The sequence below is a fragment of the Cololabis saira genome, chromosome 3 (assembly GCF_033807715.1).
Source record: "Cololabis saira isolate AMF1-May2022 chromosome 3, fColSai1.1, whole genome shotgun sequence".
NCBI lineage: Eukaryota > Metazoa > Chordata > Actinopteri > Beloniformes > Belonidae > Cololabis > Cololabis saira.
In genome coordinates, this window is record NC_084589.1 from 8,877,543 (window position 1) to 8,893,659 (window position 16,117).

The 16,117-nt window shown below is 41.8% G+C and overlaps 1 protein-coding gene across 3 annotated transcripts in view; it reads left to right on the plus strand.

The window, feature by feature from the left end:
* The window catches only part of LOC133425111 (intermembrane lipid transfer protein VPS13B-like), a 362,452-nt gene that overhangs the window by 24,793 nt on the left and 321,542 nt on the right, over nucleotides 1-16,117 (plus strand). For all 3 annotated transcript variants that reach the window (XM_061715807.1, XM_061715794.1, XM_061715800.1), the window contains 3 exons: nucleotides 3,037-3,154; nucleotides 12,075-12,242; nucleotides 14,387-14,568. In XM_061715807.1, coding sequence (XP_061571791.1) covers nucleotides 3,037-3,154; nucleotides 12,075-12,242; nucleotides 14,387-14,568 — 468 coding nt within the window. The remainder of the gene's footprint in view (nucleotides 1-3,036; nucleotides 3,155-12,074; nucleotides 12,243-14,386; nucleotides 14,569-16,117) is intronic.

Genomic DNA, 16,117 nt, shown 5'->3' on the forward strand with positions numbered 1-16,117 from the left:
TTCCATTTGAAAAGTAATTTTTCACCTCTGGAGAATTGCTCCCTGCCGCAATGACATGGAGTGCTTAATTACACTACATCCAAATTTGGCAGTTTTGCTCTTTAGTGGGTGTAAGAGCTCCTTGCACTCAATATGCTCTTAACGTTGGAGGAAGTATAAATATGAGAGTCTACAGGGATAAGGAACTCTTATTCATCTAGACTAAACTGTTCATGTAGTGTATTGTGATGAAAACTGAACATGTCAGCGTGTGATTTGGTCTCAAGGTACACTCATGTTATCATAATTTCTTTAAATATTACAAATTTAACATGTTAGTAATAACACATTTAAAAATGAACTGCGATTAATGAACAAGTTAACTCGTTACTATATGCCAATCTCAGAACTTTCCTTATGAAGTATTTATTTACCCTCCCTCCGTGTTTACCAAATCCCCTCACCCCCTGATGAAGAAAAACTGTTTGCCCTTTGCAGCTCCACTGTCAAGGCTCAGACTGAAGGAAAGTGTAAATAAATATATCCTCAGTCTCTCTCATCCCTTAGCTTTTGCATATTTACTTTACTGCACTGGGTAAAACATTCCTGAGAGAGTATACCAACAACTCAAATTATTAAGTATTTAAGACACAATTTTGATTGCTCAGACACAAAAGGCATACACTGCTGTAAAATAGTGGCAGACCAAGTAAATCTGTTACACATTTTGGTACACATTTACACTGTATGTACAGAATGCGACTTGCTTGAAAGGTGGAGCTGTAGATTTTTCTTTTTTCTGTTGAATACATAAATACATTTTGGTTTTAAACTCTCAATATTATTTAAAGGAGCTTGAGGCCGGATTGTGGCAGGATTTATGAAAAAAATCTGTATACATTTTAAGTTTTCTAGTAATAATGTCAGATGAAGCGTTCCAAACCCAAAAGAATGAGCCCTCTAGTGTATCTCTCCGTTGCCTTGAACAGGCTGCGTGCTGCAAAATGTGCTGCAATTCGGGCCCAAATTTCCCGCGCTGGGCTGTGGATGTGACGTCACATGACGCTGCATGTGCGTTCTCCCCGTTCTCCCGTGCCGGCTTCGCTGTTGGCTGCAGTACCCCCAACGGCCGTCGTGGTGAAGGGTGGCGCTAGAGAGTCTCATTTCTTAAAAGGAGCCTCAAGCTCCTTTAAGGCAGGTTAGGATGCAAATTGTGTGAGATTTTTAAATGCTAGTCACAATGTCTCCCCTTCTTTCATATTCTGTATTAACTTCTAGGTAGACTGTGAAAATGATACAGAGCTGCTACTCAGTACTGCAAAGTTGGGTAATTCAGCTAATGTCAGCCGGAGGTCTCAATCATTTTTTTTCTATTCCTTTTCATAATAGATCTTTGCCATGTTTTTCATCTTGTAGGTTGAAAATTCATCTGAATATACATTTACACTATTTATCAACCTTTCATTGCAGTTGCTGAAGAGTCATGTTTTCATTGTTATAGTAGGAGTATTCTGTGCAATTGCTGTTTTGTCATGTGAAGAACTTAACTCTTTCCCCAATGTATCACTGAATGGTAAAACTTAGATGGCCAAATTTTCTTTAAAAAAAAAAAAAAAAAGATTTTACAATGAAAAAAAAAAAGACCAGACTTAAAAAAAAAAAAGATACCCTCCCTCTTCTGGATGCTGCTCCAGCAAAAATCAACTGCACTCACACCTCCCTCCTCTGGCTGACAGTCAGCAATCATCACATTCACATGTAATATCGTGCTCTTCGCTAGACTTTCCTGGTTTACATACTACCTTATCTGATCTCATTTGGAAAAACCGTTGATTGGCTCAAGTTTTTATTGGCTTCCAGGATGGACCATAATTTCTAAAGTCTGAAAATAGAGTCTAGAGGACGTATAGAGCCAAAATTCCTCTAAATCAATCAAATTATAAACTTCCAGCAGCCCATAATTTAAATGAAGAATGTCTAAAAAAAAGTATTTTTCCCCAGCTCATGAAAAACCTTACTTTTTTAGAGCTGATAACCTCATCATTAATGGTTGAATGCAAAACTGTTAACATGGAAATCCCTGTTAAACACGATCCTCTGGTGGCCAGTCTGCTTCAGTGCTAGATTGCCCTCCGCGTGGAGAAAATCCAGAGAAAAGCCTTGGCTGGTTGTCTTTTAACCCCAAATCTCCTGACCCGTCCACTGTTTCACCTCCATCTCTATTGTTGTAACTGCATCTATAGTCATACAACACCCGGTGCCCCGAGGCACGTTCCAGCTGAACCAATAAATAACCTTCTCACCCAGAATCTTGGCTCAATTTGTTTATCTTTAGCTTCATCTGTGAAAGGGATGTCCATTTCATCATCACTCTTAAACGCATACACACATATGGACACATTTTGAGTGTAGCTGACATGTGCTGTTGTGGATGAGAGACCTTCAACCTTCTCATCCGAAGATCAGTTTATTTGTAGAAGGCATGAGGATAATTGTTAAATGGAGATGGGAGGATGGTATATGGGAAGGTTTGGTCTATGGCTCAGAAACGGTTTTTAATTGGTAGATGCGTTCCTAGTCAGTCACCTGTTCACGCACACAGAACCATGCAGCAGGAGTTACTTGCTTCTTACAATACTGTAATTTGTCTTTACACTAATGATCAGTGGCCAAAGTTTAGGTTTTTAGTTGCATTGGACTAATTGGTTCAGTCTTTTGTTTTCACCTGCAAGCTATTATGTCAAAAAAGTAGCACAAACAGAGTAAAGAAATGAAAGGTGTTTATTTTGGTTGGGATCATTTTTAATGATGCTTCAGCTTAAAAAAAAAAGTTGTTCATTTTGTTATTAGTTTAACCTTAACATTTACCCTAACACACTCTGAATTTGTGATAAAGATACCACTGCAAGGGAGCCAGTGTTTACATTAAGCTGTGTTAAGGTGTGATTTTAAGATTTATATTTGAATGAATGTATTAGTGAATGGAGCTGTTCTGTAGAATCCTGTATTTACTCCACCTTTCACACTCATGGGGATTCATATTTGCTTTGTCACCAGGATGACCATGACAGCTGCTCCAGCTCCACCAGTCGCAGTGCTTCAGACAGTTTGAAGACTGTGGCCAAGCCCCGGCGCCTCCAGCAAGCAGCCCCCAGTGACCCAGATCTGCCCCCAGGTGAGTGACGTCTTTGGGCCCAGTCAGGTTGTTCCGTGTTGCTTTTCAGAGAATAAACGTTTGAAGTATTTTGCAAAGTATAGAGGTTGTAAATTTAAGCACAACACTTGTAAAATGCTCTGTTAAAGATTTCATAGTGAAAACCTGAAAACATTCATTTGTCGCTCCTAATATAAAAGAAAAAAGAGACGATAGGTTCTGGGAGTACAAAAATATGCTGTTTTTCAAAAACAAAGCCACGGATCTGCACCCGAGCGTTTGCAATATTTCTTTTTGAGAAATGTTTTTTCAAAACTGGAAGTTGTATCTGTATTTGAGAGCAGAGAGAAAAGCAGGTGACAGACTGGCATCAGTAACTGCTTTCCCATCATCCAACCAAAGCTAGGCATATTTAGGCTGAGCCAGGTCAGTTGCTTTCTTATCGTCACTTCCAGTGATTAACAGAGCTGCCCTGGTCCCTGATTTCTGGCTTTAATTTTCTCTGCAGTCATGCAGGGCTGCATGGTGCTGGAGGCATTGTCATGATAGGAGGAGGGTTTTACAATTCAGCATCTCTGTTTATTCTTTAACTCTTCGTATTCCTACAACTATATTTATGATATTCTTTTCTCACTAACAACTGTCATCAACGTTTTTCGTAGATACAGCGGATTCTTTTTTAGATGAACATAAGTTACCTTTTGTCTCAGCGTCAATCGCTGGCTCTCTTCTGGCTAGTGCCTAAAGCCTTTTCTTGTCATGCTTGGTCTTTGGTTTATGGTTGTTAGTTCTTGTACTTTCAGTAGTTTCTTCCTTTGTTTGCATTGTGCGACCCTGCTGTTCCTTCTCAACCTGAGCTAAAACACAACTGAGCAGTTCTTGATTCTGACAAGGGTGGGTGTCGGACCCAAATGCAGCACAAGTGTTCAGTAAAAGTCTTTATTAAAGTCAACCTCACAGCAGGCAATAGAGCAGAGTTCAGTCCTCAGGATCGTGGTAACGCTCAGTGGCGGGAGAACGAATACCAGAAAACAGCTGGTGTGAGTGCTGAGCAGATTTGGAAGCCGGAACAAAGGAACTGAAACGCCGGTTGAATCGGGTGAGGAAGAAGGACCAGCGGGCCTGCCTGGAATTCAGTCTTTTGGCTGTTCTGATGTATTCCAGGTTTTTGTGGTCGGCCCACACCAGGAACGGCTGTTTGGCCCCCTCCAGCCAGTGGCGCCGCTCCTCCAGAGCTGCCTTCACCGCCATGAGCTCTCGGTTGCCGATGTCGTAGTTACTCTCAGCGGGGTTCAGTCGCGGGGAGAAGAAGGAGCAGGGATGGAGTTTTTGATCATCGGCAGCCCGCTGAGACAGGATGGCCCCTACGCCGACATCCGAGGCGTCCACCTCCACTACGAATTGTCTCTCTGGGTCAGGCATGCGCAGGATGGTGAAGCGGCTCTTCAGGGTCTGGAAAGTGTCGACTGCGGGTGACCAGCTGAAGGGGTCCTTGGGAGAGGTGAGAGCCGTGAAAAGGGCTGCCACCGTGCTGTACCCTTGGATGAAGTGGGGATAGAAGTTGAAGAACACCAGGAATCATTGCAGCTGCTTACGAGAGTCCGGTACCGGCCAACGGTTACTGACCTTGGCAGGGTCCATGCGGATGTCCCCTGACCAATGATTTAACCCGAAGGGCATGACCAAATACTGTGTTGAAGGCCGTCTTCCACTCGTCCCCTTCTCGTATGTGGACCAGGTGGTAAGGGTTGCGAAGGTCCAGCTTGGTGAAACAAGTGGCCCCCTCCAGGAGTTCGAAGCGGGTAATGTTTTTTTATCGTGATGTAATTGAGACCCCGGTAGTCTATGCAGGCCCTCAAAGTCTTGTCCTTCTTCTGGACAAAGAAGAACCCGACCCCAGCCCAGGGTCCCAAGGAGGGACGGATGATGCAGGCGGACATAGAGTCATTGATATAGTCCTCCATCACCCCCGGGATGGAGTAGAGGTGGCCCTGTGAAGGACTGGTACCAGGGAGGAGCTCAATGGCGCAGTCGTACGGCCGATGCCGAGGCAGGGAGGTGGCCTTGGACTTGCTAAAGACCTCCTTGAAGTCATGGTACTCAGCAGGCACGCCCACCAGGTCAGGGGCTGAAGTGGAGCAGGATGGAGGCGGGGGGACGAGGGCCTGCTTCAGACAGACTGGATGACAGGCTGTGCTCCAACCCAGGTTGGACCCTGTCACCCAGTCCATGTGCGGGTTATGGTGACGAAGCCAGGAGAACCCCAGGAGGAGTGGGATATGAGTTGATTCCAGGATGTGGAATGAGATGGTCTCATGGTGGTTCCGGGAGTGCAGCATCTGGACAGGGACAGTCATGGGTGACCCTTTCTAGGCCGTGACCGTCCAGGCCGTTGGCGGGCATGGGCTGAGGGACCCTCCCAATCTCCAACTGCCAGGCTAACTCGCCGTTGATGATGGAAACAGCCGCACCAGAATCAATGAACACTGCCAGGGTGTGGGAACCCCCCGGCAGCAGATGATTGGTTTCTTGATGGGGGACAGTTCAGGGGGGGGGGCTCACAAGTGCCACCTAAGGCTCACCCAGTTAGTGGTGAGCCTTGGCTTTTACTGGGCATTTGGAGAGGTAATGTCCCTCTCCCCCACAGTACATACAAGGATTCAGTCTGTGAGGGTGCTGGCGCTCCACGGTGGACAGTTTGGTTCGGCTGAGTTGCGTGGGTTCGGGTTCCCCACCGGGGGGTCCGGGTCGGGGAGATGAAGCCTTGTGTGGTGGATTGTAGCCGCGGGGCTGGAGGCGCCCAGCTCCTCCATGTCGCCTCTCCTCCCGCCAGTCCAGGATGTGTCGGTCGACCCGCCGTGTCAGCTGAGTTCATCCAGGGAGGTGGGGAGTTCGAAGGACACCAGCTTGTCCTTCACGTAGTTCCCGAGGCCCCGCAGGTAGTTGTTGCACTGAGCCTCAGTGTTCCATCTGCTCTGGCGTGCTCGGGTCCGAAAGTCTATGGCGTAGTCATCCACCGTATGGTCTCCCTGGTGGAGGCTCAGGAGACCGCCGGCGGCATCTTGGCCCAGACCTGGTGGCCCGAAGACCATCCGGGGCTTGGTGGCGAAGGACTGGAAGGAACTGCAGGCAGGGTCTGTCGTTCCCATTCTGCTGTTCCCCACAGACGGTGAGGTGTGAGGTGATTGATGGCAAAGGCCACCCGGGCTCCCTCAGAGGCGAAGGTGTGGGGCTGCGGAAAGAAGTAGATGGAGCAGTTGGTCAGGAAGGGGGAACAGCTCTCTGGATATCCACCATAGGGTTTCTGGAGCTCTTACCCGGGGTTCGGAAACAGGAGTGTTATTGAATTACTGAGTTATTGAATTTCATTGAGTTTTTTAAAATTGGAACTATGTCGCTCGGTGGCGCAGTGGGTTAAGCAAGCGGCTCATATACTGAGGCTACAGTCCTCCTGCAGTGGTCGCAGGTTCCAATCCCGGCCTGTGCACCTTTGCTGTACGTCATCCATATTCTCTCTCTCTACCCCCTTCCTGTCTGCAACTTGAATAAAGGGCCAGTAGAGCCCAAAAAAATCTTTAAAAAAAAAATGCCATTGGTAATAATTATTTAATAATGTAATTTTAAAAGCTTTTTAAAAATGCATTTTCAAATACATATGTTTTAGTTTTCTTTTCCTTGCTGCATTTTGAAATCATTTTTGAAACGGCATTTTATAAATGTATTACCTGCTTCATTTAGCTTCTCCTATCCCCTTTTAATTGGCACTTTGGGCCTTGAACAAAGAAAAGAAGAGATGGTTAAACTAGAAAATAGACCCAGTAAAAGGTTATGGGGCGTGGGAAAAAAGTTCATAGTAAGCAATGTTGGGAAAGAAATGAGTCTAAATATAATAAAAATTAATACAGCATAGGAATGCAGAAAAATCCCCAGAAAATTCAGAAACCCCAAGAGTAACGGTTAGGTAAGTGTAGCATCAAAAGCTGCTCAGAGGTTTAGTATGCGTAAATGCATGAACTTACACATCCAGCCGGTTGTATCTGGGGAGGATCTATTTCCTTGCCTGATGTTATGAGATAATATCTCTCCCCAGCTGTTAAAGCAGGGTGCCCCACACCCAGGCATTTCCCACTGGGACTGCCTCCACCAGATCGCCCTAGTGTGTGTGTGTGTGTGTGTGTGTGTGTGTGTGTGTGTGTGTGTGTGTGTGTGTGTGTGTGTGTGTGTGTGTGTGTGTGTGTGTGTGTGTGTGTGTGTGTGTGTGTGTGTGTGTGTGTGTGTATGCGTTTTTGTTTTTGTGACTTTATGGGTCCTTATGTGTCTGTCTTTTGGTATAACCACTAACTTTATTGGGACCAATAGATGTTATGGAGACCAAAGCATGTTTCTAATGAGCCTGAATGTAATTTCTGGGATCTTTAGACTTCCAGTGTGAATGAGAATAAATTAAGGTTTGGTTGAAGCTGTTCACAATGAAAGGAAGTCAGCGCGATGTCCTCATAGGGTTATCTGAACAAACACATGCGTGTGTGAATATGTGCCTTTGTTTAACTTTGTGTAGTGGGGTTTTCAGTGCATCTGTGTTCAGTTGTGTGCACACTTGATACTCTTTCACCAGTGGTCCTCATTTCAACCCATTACAGACTATAGAGACAACTAAAAGGTCAGAGGTTGGGGCAGCTCAATAATAACAAGGAAATCGATAAACACCATAATCCCAGCCTTCCTAATTGAAAGGTAGAGGTTAAAATGTACTTAAGGTAAAACTAACCTGCTATGACTCAGACGGATGATATTTTCCCAAGTACCGGTAAACAATCCTGTGTGAGTCTTATTATTCTTTGATGGATGTTTTTAATAGTGAAAACATGGGGCTTTTTTTTTTAAACATCTGTTTGTAAAAAAAAAATGTAGGGATACACCATTTTTAAAATGTAAGGAATAATTGCGTGACATCAACTTTAACATTTTCAAAGATAAAAGCCAGACGTCTTCTTTTTCAGGTGCATTTTATGTTTTATATATTTTTTGGATGGGCACTATGTGAATACAATTAGAATAAATAGGACCAAACTTCTATTTAATTGAATTACAATTGAATTGGACTGGATTTTATTGGACTTTTATTTAACTTTGCTTTCTCTGAAAGGTACTCTAAGATGTCTTGTGCTGTGCAGCTATCTGAGTAAACTGAAAGCAATTGAATTAAGATTCTATAAACAGTGACGCATCCAGTGTTTGTAGAAACCAGTGATGAATTCAGTGTCTTCAAATACAGTATACCAAGTCATTTGGCCCTAAGCACTCACATGCTTAATGAATTAGCCTTCCTTGTTCACTCTGAGGTTGAAAATAGTGATGTTAATTCACATGCCATGTCGCCACACAAAGACTAAAGACCAAGTGCTTCCACCTTTGGTAAGTCTGTAAGTGATTACGTTTATTGCTGCTCGTGGGGGACCGTTGGCCACCGTTTGAGAGGGCTATACTTGTCTGTTCCAGGGGATTCCTGTCTACTCCCTACACACTGTTGAAATGTGTTTTATTTTATGTGACTTCAAAGAGAATTAATTGTGCCAAGCTTCCCTTTGAGCCAAGGTTTAGCATGGTACCTGTTAGTGTGGTAGATCTAAAGCTATACTCCAGATGTGCAGTTTATATGTTCAACTCTCCTGATAGGTCACAAAATGGTATTTTTGTAGTGTATATGGCCATCTGGTGTGACGTGTTTTGACAGCATGACAATATATTTAGATTACTAAAGCATGCACTACATAGCAACACTTATGAGAGTGCAATGAAAGATACCCACCCCTCAAGAGGATCACTTTGAATGTTTTCAGCAGTTTGGTCTGAAGGTGGAGGAGACTGCTTTGGGCCTTAATGTTAATCCCAGTTTGCTGATATGTCCAGAACTTATTTAGGTGCTTTCATGTTTACATGGGTACAGTAAGTACATTTGCGTTTATTCCTAGGTCTGAGAGTCTTTACATATCACATAATTTGATTTAATTTGATTTCACCTCGATACTCAATTCAAATTAAATCTCTATTCATTATAAATGAAAACTAATTTTAATGTGAGTGTAATGTGCAGAACAGAAGCAAAAACAAACAAACAAACAAAACAAAAACCTGAAAGCGGGGATGTGTGTACATACATTGGTGAGCCAAAACATTATGGGCACTCAAAATTGAGTTTGTCATCCTTGTCGCCCCGAAAGTGCTCGAGCAGTCAGGTCCTGGCCATCTGAGGGTGTCCTGAAGTCTCTGGTGCTGGGATCTGGGCAATAGATTTATGCCCATTATGTTATGGAGATCCTAGTAGAGCATTGCTCTATAACAAGATGAGCAATGTATACATGTTATCCATTGGTGGTCATAATGTTACGGCTGATCGGCATTTACAAAAATATATTGGAAGGCATTAAAGCATTGATTATGGCAAATGATAAAGTTGTTCAGGTTGTTTTTTTTTTCCTCTCCATTCCTCCTGCAAATATCTCCTATGGTGTGCAGCAGCATGTGTGCAGTAGTATCATTGTCTCTGCAGCTTTCATTTCAAAGCTTTAAAGGGAGTGCTCCACCATGTACCCATGTACCAACCTACACAAGTTTCATACCTACTTAAACAGAAAAAAAGAATAGGTAGCTCCAGAAGTGTTTGGATACTGAAGGTTTTTGTTTGTGCCTATACCATTGCACTACAATTTGAAAATCAAAATGTAGATTCTGTGCTTTCATTTTAAGAAGTAAGAGAGTGTGTGTGTGTGTGTGTGTGTGTGTGTGTGTGTGTGTGTGTGTGTGTGTGTGTGTGTGTGTGTGTGTGTGTGTGTGTGTGTGTGTGTGTGTGTGTGTGTGTGTGTGTGTGTGTGTGTGTGTGTGTGTGTGTGTGTGTGTGTGTGTGTGTGTGTGTGTGTGTGTGTGTGTGTGTGTGTGTATATGTATATGTATATGTATATATATATATATATATATATATATATATATATATATATATATATATATATATATATATGTATATATTGTGTGTGTACATGTGTATAAAATAACAGGTACCATGCTAGATCTTGGATCAAAGGGAAGCTACAAAGGGAGCTACAAAGTGAGTGAAGTGACTAAAGTGAGCCAGGGACTGTTCATTTAGGACAATGAATTCTACAGTTTTATCCATCTTTGCTCTGAGTCTCTAGTTTTTTTTCCCCAGAGTTTGCAGTTGTGCAGGTGTTCCTCTTTCCCTGTGACTTGATAAGCTCGTCGTGATGGCTCCTCAAAAGGCTTAGTAATGTTTTTTCATGTTAATTTTCTATCAATATTCATGGCACCCCTGGAAGATGTACACCTGCATAATAAGAATGTCGCAGTTTCCCTGTGATTTTCCAGCCTAAAATAAGACTATCGCGCTAGATAAAGTAAATAAACATAAAGTAATATATGATTATATAATGCTATAAAATTAAATGATTAATGTAAAATAACAAAAAAATAACATTAACGACATAAAAATTCATATTAAGCTAACAAACAAGCATCATATTGTTGAGTAAAATATCACTGGATAGGACCAGATGAAAACAGTTTGCAAATTGTGCATAATTGCTAGTGATGCCCCCGCCCCCCCACCAACACACAATTTGTCTAATGTGCTTGATATTTTATTTATTTAACAAATTTTGTCAGAATCCTATTAAAAACTGATCATATGTTAAAAGTAGTAGTATTAGTAGTAGTAGCAGTAGTAGTTGTTGTTGTTGTTAAACGGTAGTAGTTGAGACTTTCATTGTGTTGAAAGGTGATATATTTCACTAAATCTGACTTGGATTGCTGCTGTAAAATCCTTTTGAAAAACACCACTAGTCCCCTTTTCTATTTAAGACGTGTATAATTCCCATGATATTAGAGTCCCAAGAGCTGTTGGCAGACATTACAAAATAATTGTATATAATTGATGATCATAACCGTGTAATCACATAGGCTTTAAGTGTCTCTCTGGTCCTGGAGAAAATTGCCAAGGTAGAAATGTTATCCTTGCTTCGCTTTTCTTTTGTTAACACTGCTAACTGTAACTGTGATACAAAGAACCACCTAATTGTGTAATCTTTACTTTTTTCATCTTTCTTTGTGCCATGATCGATAGTTAATTATACTTTTCATATACAAGAAAATGGTAAGCGTGTACTGTATAATTTTTTTTCCTGTACTGCACAGGAGAGCTTTTGGCCTGTTTTTTAAATTGCCTAAAAAAAAAAAAAAGTTTCTTTTTTTTTTTTTTCTCTTTTCCCGCCAGTCATTTTATGCTTGAACAGTTTTAAGTGGGCTTCTTTCCTGTGGGGCGCAGCACAGGTGCTGGCTGTGTCAATTGTTTACAGAACCTTAGCGCTGTGTGATAGCTTGCAGAGGGATGGACTGGGGCTGTGGACCAGGGGCAAAAGGAGGGATATCAAGTCAAAGAGAGTGCAGGAATAGAATACACCTTGACTTGGCTAAATTAGATCCAGAGAGGGAAATAGCAGGGGGTGAAGGGTTGGTTTTATTGCCCTGACTGCAGGTGCAACAGCAGCTTTCCTACTGACCCCAGAAACACACAGACACACACACACACACACACACACAGACACACACACACACACACACACACACACACACACACACACACACACACACACACACACACACACACACACAAAAGAGGGGAGCCAAGCACAAACCAACCTTCAGTTTGAGTATGAGACCCTGTACTGGCTGGTAGTGTCATTTCTGCTTAGGAGCTGTCTAATGTTTTGCATATAGACGTGTCTGTATGTTATTGAATGCATTATAATACAACTGCAGTTATAGTCTCTGTACTTGGGTCCGTCTTGGTGTAATAAGATAAGTTTTTAGTGATCCATTTTGTGACTTCCATTAAGTAACAGTTTTTTTTCCCCTCCTCATGTGTTTGTAGGTTACGTGCAAAGTCTGATCCGGCGTGTCATAAACAATGTAAACATTGTGGTAAACAACCTGATCCTGAAGTATGTGGAAGATGACATTGTGCTTTCGGTCAACATTACGTCGGCAGAATGCTACACTGTGGACGATATGTGGGAGAGGGCCTTCATGGACGTCACAGGTGAGGAATAAATGCTTATGTTCTTTGGTAGTGTGATTTACTAAGACCTCTGAGATAGGCCTGGGCGATTAACCGGAAATGTACCGTTACTGACATTCACTGCGATGACCAACGTCAATTTTCATATGTCGGTGAATTCGGTGTTGTGATTAAAATAAGAAAATGAACGTATTTTTGACTGTTTTGACTGTGTGCTGATAGGCTAGTTTCATTCCCCTTTAAGACGATGTACAGCGTGTGTGTAATCACTCTGACGGTTCAAACGAAGAAGCGGCTGACAAAATAACAGGTCTCTCAAGTTCACCTTTTGAAAAACTCCACACGCTCTCACGCCACACGTGGAATTTCTTTCGCTGAGAAATTAACTTCACCGCACAGTAATTCCAACAAACCCCCTGCAAACGAGTCAAGGAACGCTACTGTGCGCTGAGCTCTCAACTCAGAGCAGCTGTCTTGAGCTATCAGCCAATCAGAACATAGAGTTTTATTGTTGCCGGGTAAGGTCTGAGTTTCAGCTTCTAGCGTTCAATGAATGCTTAGTGGAGGTAACCTAAGTTCAGGGGGCCAATTTAGGCCTAAATGTGTCTTTCTTTATTTCATTTTTTTTGTTTGTTTGTTTAGAGCATGATAATGAATACAGCATGAAGACAAATTATTGAATATATCATGAATATTGTGAATAGACAATGACAAAAAATTAGACGAGCAGTATCATATAAAAAATGACCTTGTTAATATTTGTTTAACAGGATAAAATGTAGAATCGGTACAAAAAACTATATATGTAAGCACATTTAATTAAATAGATTTGATTAACCTTTTTTTTTTTTTTTTTGGTTTTGGTCCTAGTTTTTTTGTACTCTTGAGTTGCATAGTTTCTATAGTAAATGTTTTTTGCTGTTGTAATGAGAAGATTTTCTAAATGTGATTTAAATAAAGTATTTCTGTTCCAAAGAAAAAAACCTGAAAGGTCAGATGCTAAAGACTTTAGTTAGCATGTTAAATGTTGAAGTACATGACAGGACAATTAGGAAAAGAATGAACAAGCATGGCTTATTTTGAAGGAAGAAGCCTCCTCTCCCTAAACAGAAGTAGCCTTTTTGAACTATTGAGAGAGAAATCGTTTTAAGTGAGTGAGGGCGATTCCATATTCCAGCGCAACTGGAGCATTTGGGGGTTCAGTGCCTTGCTCAAGGGCACCTCGGTAGTGCCCATGTTTAATCTATGTATTATTATGTATATGTGACAAACTTAATTGAAGACACTCATGGGCTCCGGTCCTATGTAATTTGGGAAATGTCAAGAGTCTTGTGAGGTTATTTAAATCCAAGCTTTTCAAACAAACAGGAAATGCAACATTGTTTTAAAATAATCCAGCCAGAGCTGTCAATGAAATTATTAGTTTACAGCAAAAAGATCTTTTTTCCTTCTTTTTTTTGTTTTGTTTTTGTTTTTAAACACATCTATCAAATTGGTTTTGCTAATATGACATTTTTCTTGGAATGAAAACAAAAAGAGTTTTAAATTGTTCTCTTTAAACTGGGTAGAACCATCTTTGCAGTAGTGCCAAATGCCAAAAGTGATGAATGTTGGGCAGTTAGAAAAATCCAAATTTGGTCTTTGATCATGTTTGACTTGAGCAATATATAGCAATATCAAAAAAAACAACCCAATATTGCCGTTTTTGTTGGTTTCAGCTCAGAGTGACGCTCAGAGGGGACCGAGCCTTCTGTTGCTGCCCTCAAGTTGTGGAACGTTTTACCTCTGCACATCAGACAGGCCTCCTCACTGTCTGATTTTAAAACCCACCTCAAAACCCACTTTTACGCATTGGCTTTTAACCCAGTATGAGACCTCGCTCTGTTTTTAGTGGTTTTATGTAATTTTATTTGTTAATTTAATTGTTTTTATTGTCTTTTACTGTTGATTGTTTGTCCTGTTATGTACAGCACTTTTGTTTCAGCTGTGGTTGTTTTAAAGCGTTTTATAAATAAAGTTGAGTTGAGTTTCATTCGTGAAAATTAGAAGATCAGCTTTTAATTTTGAATTCTCAACTAAACAGAAAAATAAGAAATCATCGAAGGCATATATATTCATTGGAAAAATGTTTTAACAATGTGTTGTTTTTTTCTCTCTTTTTGCAGCTCCAGACCTGGTTCTAAGGAAAGTTATAAACTTTGCAGACTGTACTGTTTGCTTGGACAAGCGGAATGCTAGTGGCAAGATCGAGCTTTACCAGGATCCCTTATTGTACAAATGCTCCTTCAGAACACGCCTACATTTTACCTACGACAATATCAATGCCAAGATCCCATCTGTCATCAAAGTAAGTAACACATGATTTTTGTTATCGGATAAACTATCAGGTTTACAACAGTGATTTATTGATGATTGTTCGTCATTTTGCTCTTCACACAAACATGTGACTTATGATGTAAAAATAAAAAGCTTAACAAAGCTTACCCATTGTGCAAGAAATGTTACAAAAAACCCAACTCCACTCTTATGTATGTATGTTAATAATATATAGATAGATCGATAGATAGATTTTTTTTGGGGCCGTTTTCTTACTTTTGTCTTACTAGGTTACTATACAGTCCTGTAATGGACTGGCGATGTACGTATCTACCATTATATAACCAACCTCGCACCCGATTACATCTGAGATTGGCTCTGGCCACATCATTACTCTCTTTAATATTAGAAGTATCATATCTTATGAAGCAACAAGTTTTCAAAAACAAATGTTGAAATTTAATGAGCCGTTTCCAACAGTTTTGTTTAGAAAAAAGTTCTCCTCAATCATCATATAGTCAAAATAATTGTTCTACTTGTATTTAGTTACACAGTCCCAAGATGTATATGGAATTAATAAAAAATGGAAATAAACAGAGCCTTTTGTGCCCATGAATCTTATGGGAAAATTCCAGCGCTACGAGCACCACTTGGAGCTTTGTTTCACTTCGTCAGGCCTCTCTACAGAGTGCTGTGTCCTGAGCTGAACTGAGTCATTGTCGGGGGTCATTGCGGTTGGAGGGAAGGATCTGTAGTAGCAGAACTGAAGAAGCCTCTTACTGTTGTTGAATCACTGTCTTGTGAAGAGGATCCTTAGTTTTTCATTTCAAGTCATCAACGACTTGAGATCTCCATTTGGGCATTATTTGGGCTCTTGACATATTGATTAGCTGCTCCTGCTCACCTGCTATAACTATCTCGTTGGCAGGGGTGAAAGTAGATTAAAGTTCTTGCTGGTACTACTACCCCAACCTTCATGGCTTGTTCTCCTCCCACCCCCCAGCTTCTTGCATCCCTGAACACGCATTCATTTTTTTAACGCCTGTATGGCGTAGAACTTAGAAACACTTGACACTATGTAGGCTTATAGCAAATGATTTATTTAAATGGTGTAAATAAAGGCCAGTCCGGACCAAGTCCCCGTTTATGCCTTGTGGGGTTGGGTGGGTGTTGATCCTGTAGCCCTGGGACTGGGGGTTGACTTGGGGTGCTGGGATACGGGGTTCTAGTGGCCCTGGGGGGCGGGGGATGGGGGTGTTCATGGTGCAGCTCTGTCCCTGGCCTGGTGGGGACTTTGGTGGTCCATAGGGGGGTGTTGCCTTGTGGTGTGGTTGGGAATGGCCTGTTGTGGCGGCCGCTTGACTGAGTGGTTCTCCGGACCATTCCGGTGGGGGCTGGGGGGGTTCGGATGGTGCGTCTCATTCCCAGCTTTCTTTTCTTTTTTTTTGTTTTTTTTTGTTTAATATTTTTATCCCGGTTTTTTCCCCATTTTATCACCCAGTGCTCCTACCTAACAGTCCTGTGCATTGCCATCATCTACCAACCCCGGGAGGGCCCCGCACTGAGCTCAGGTGTCCTCC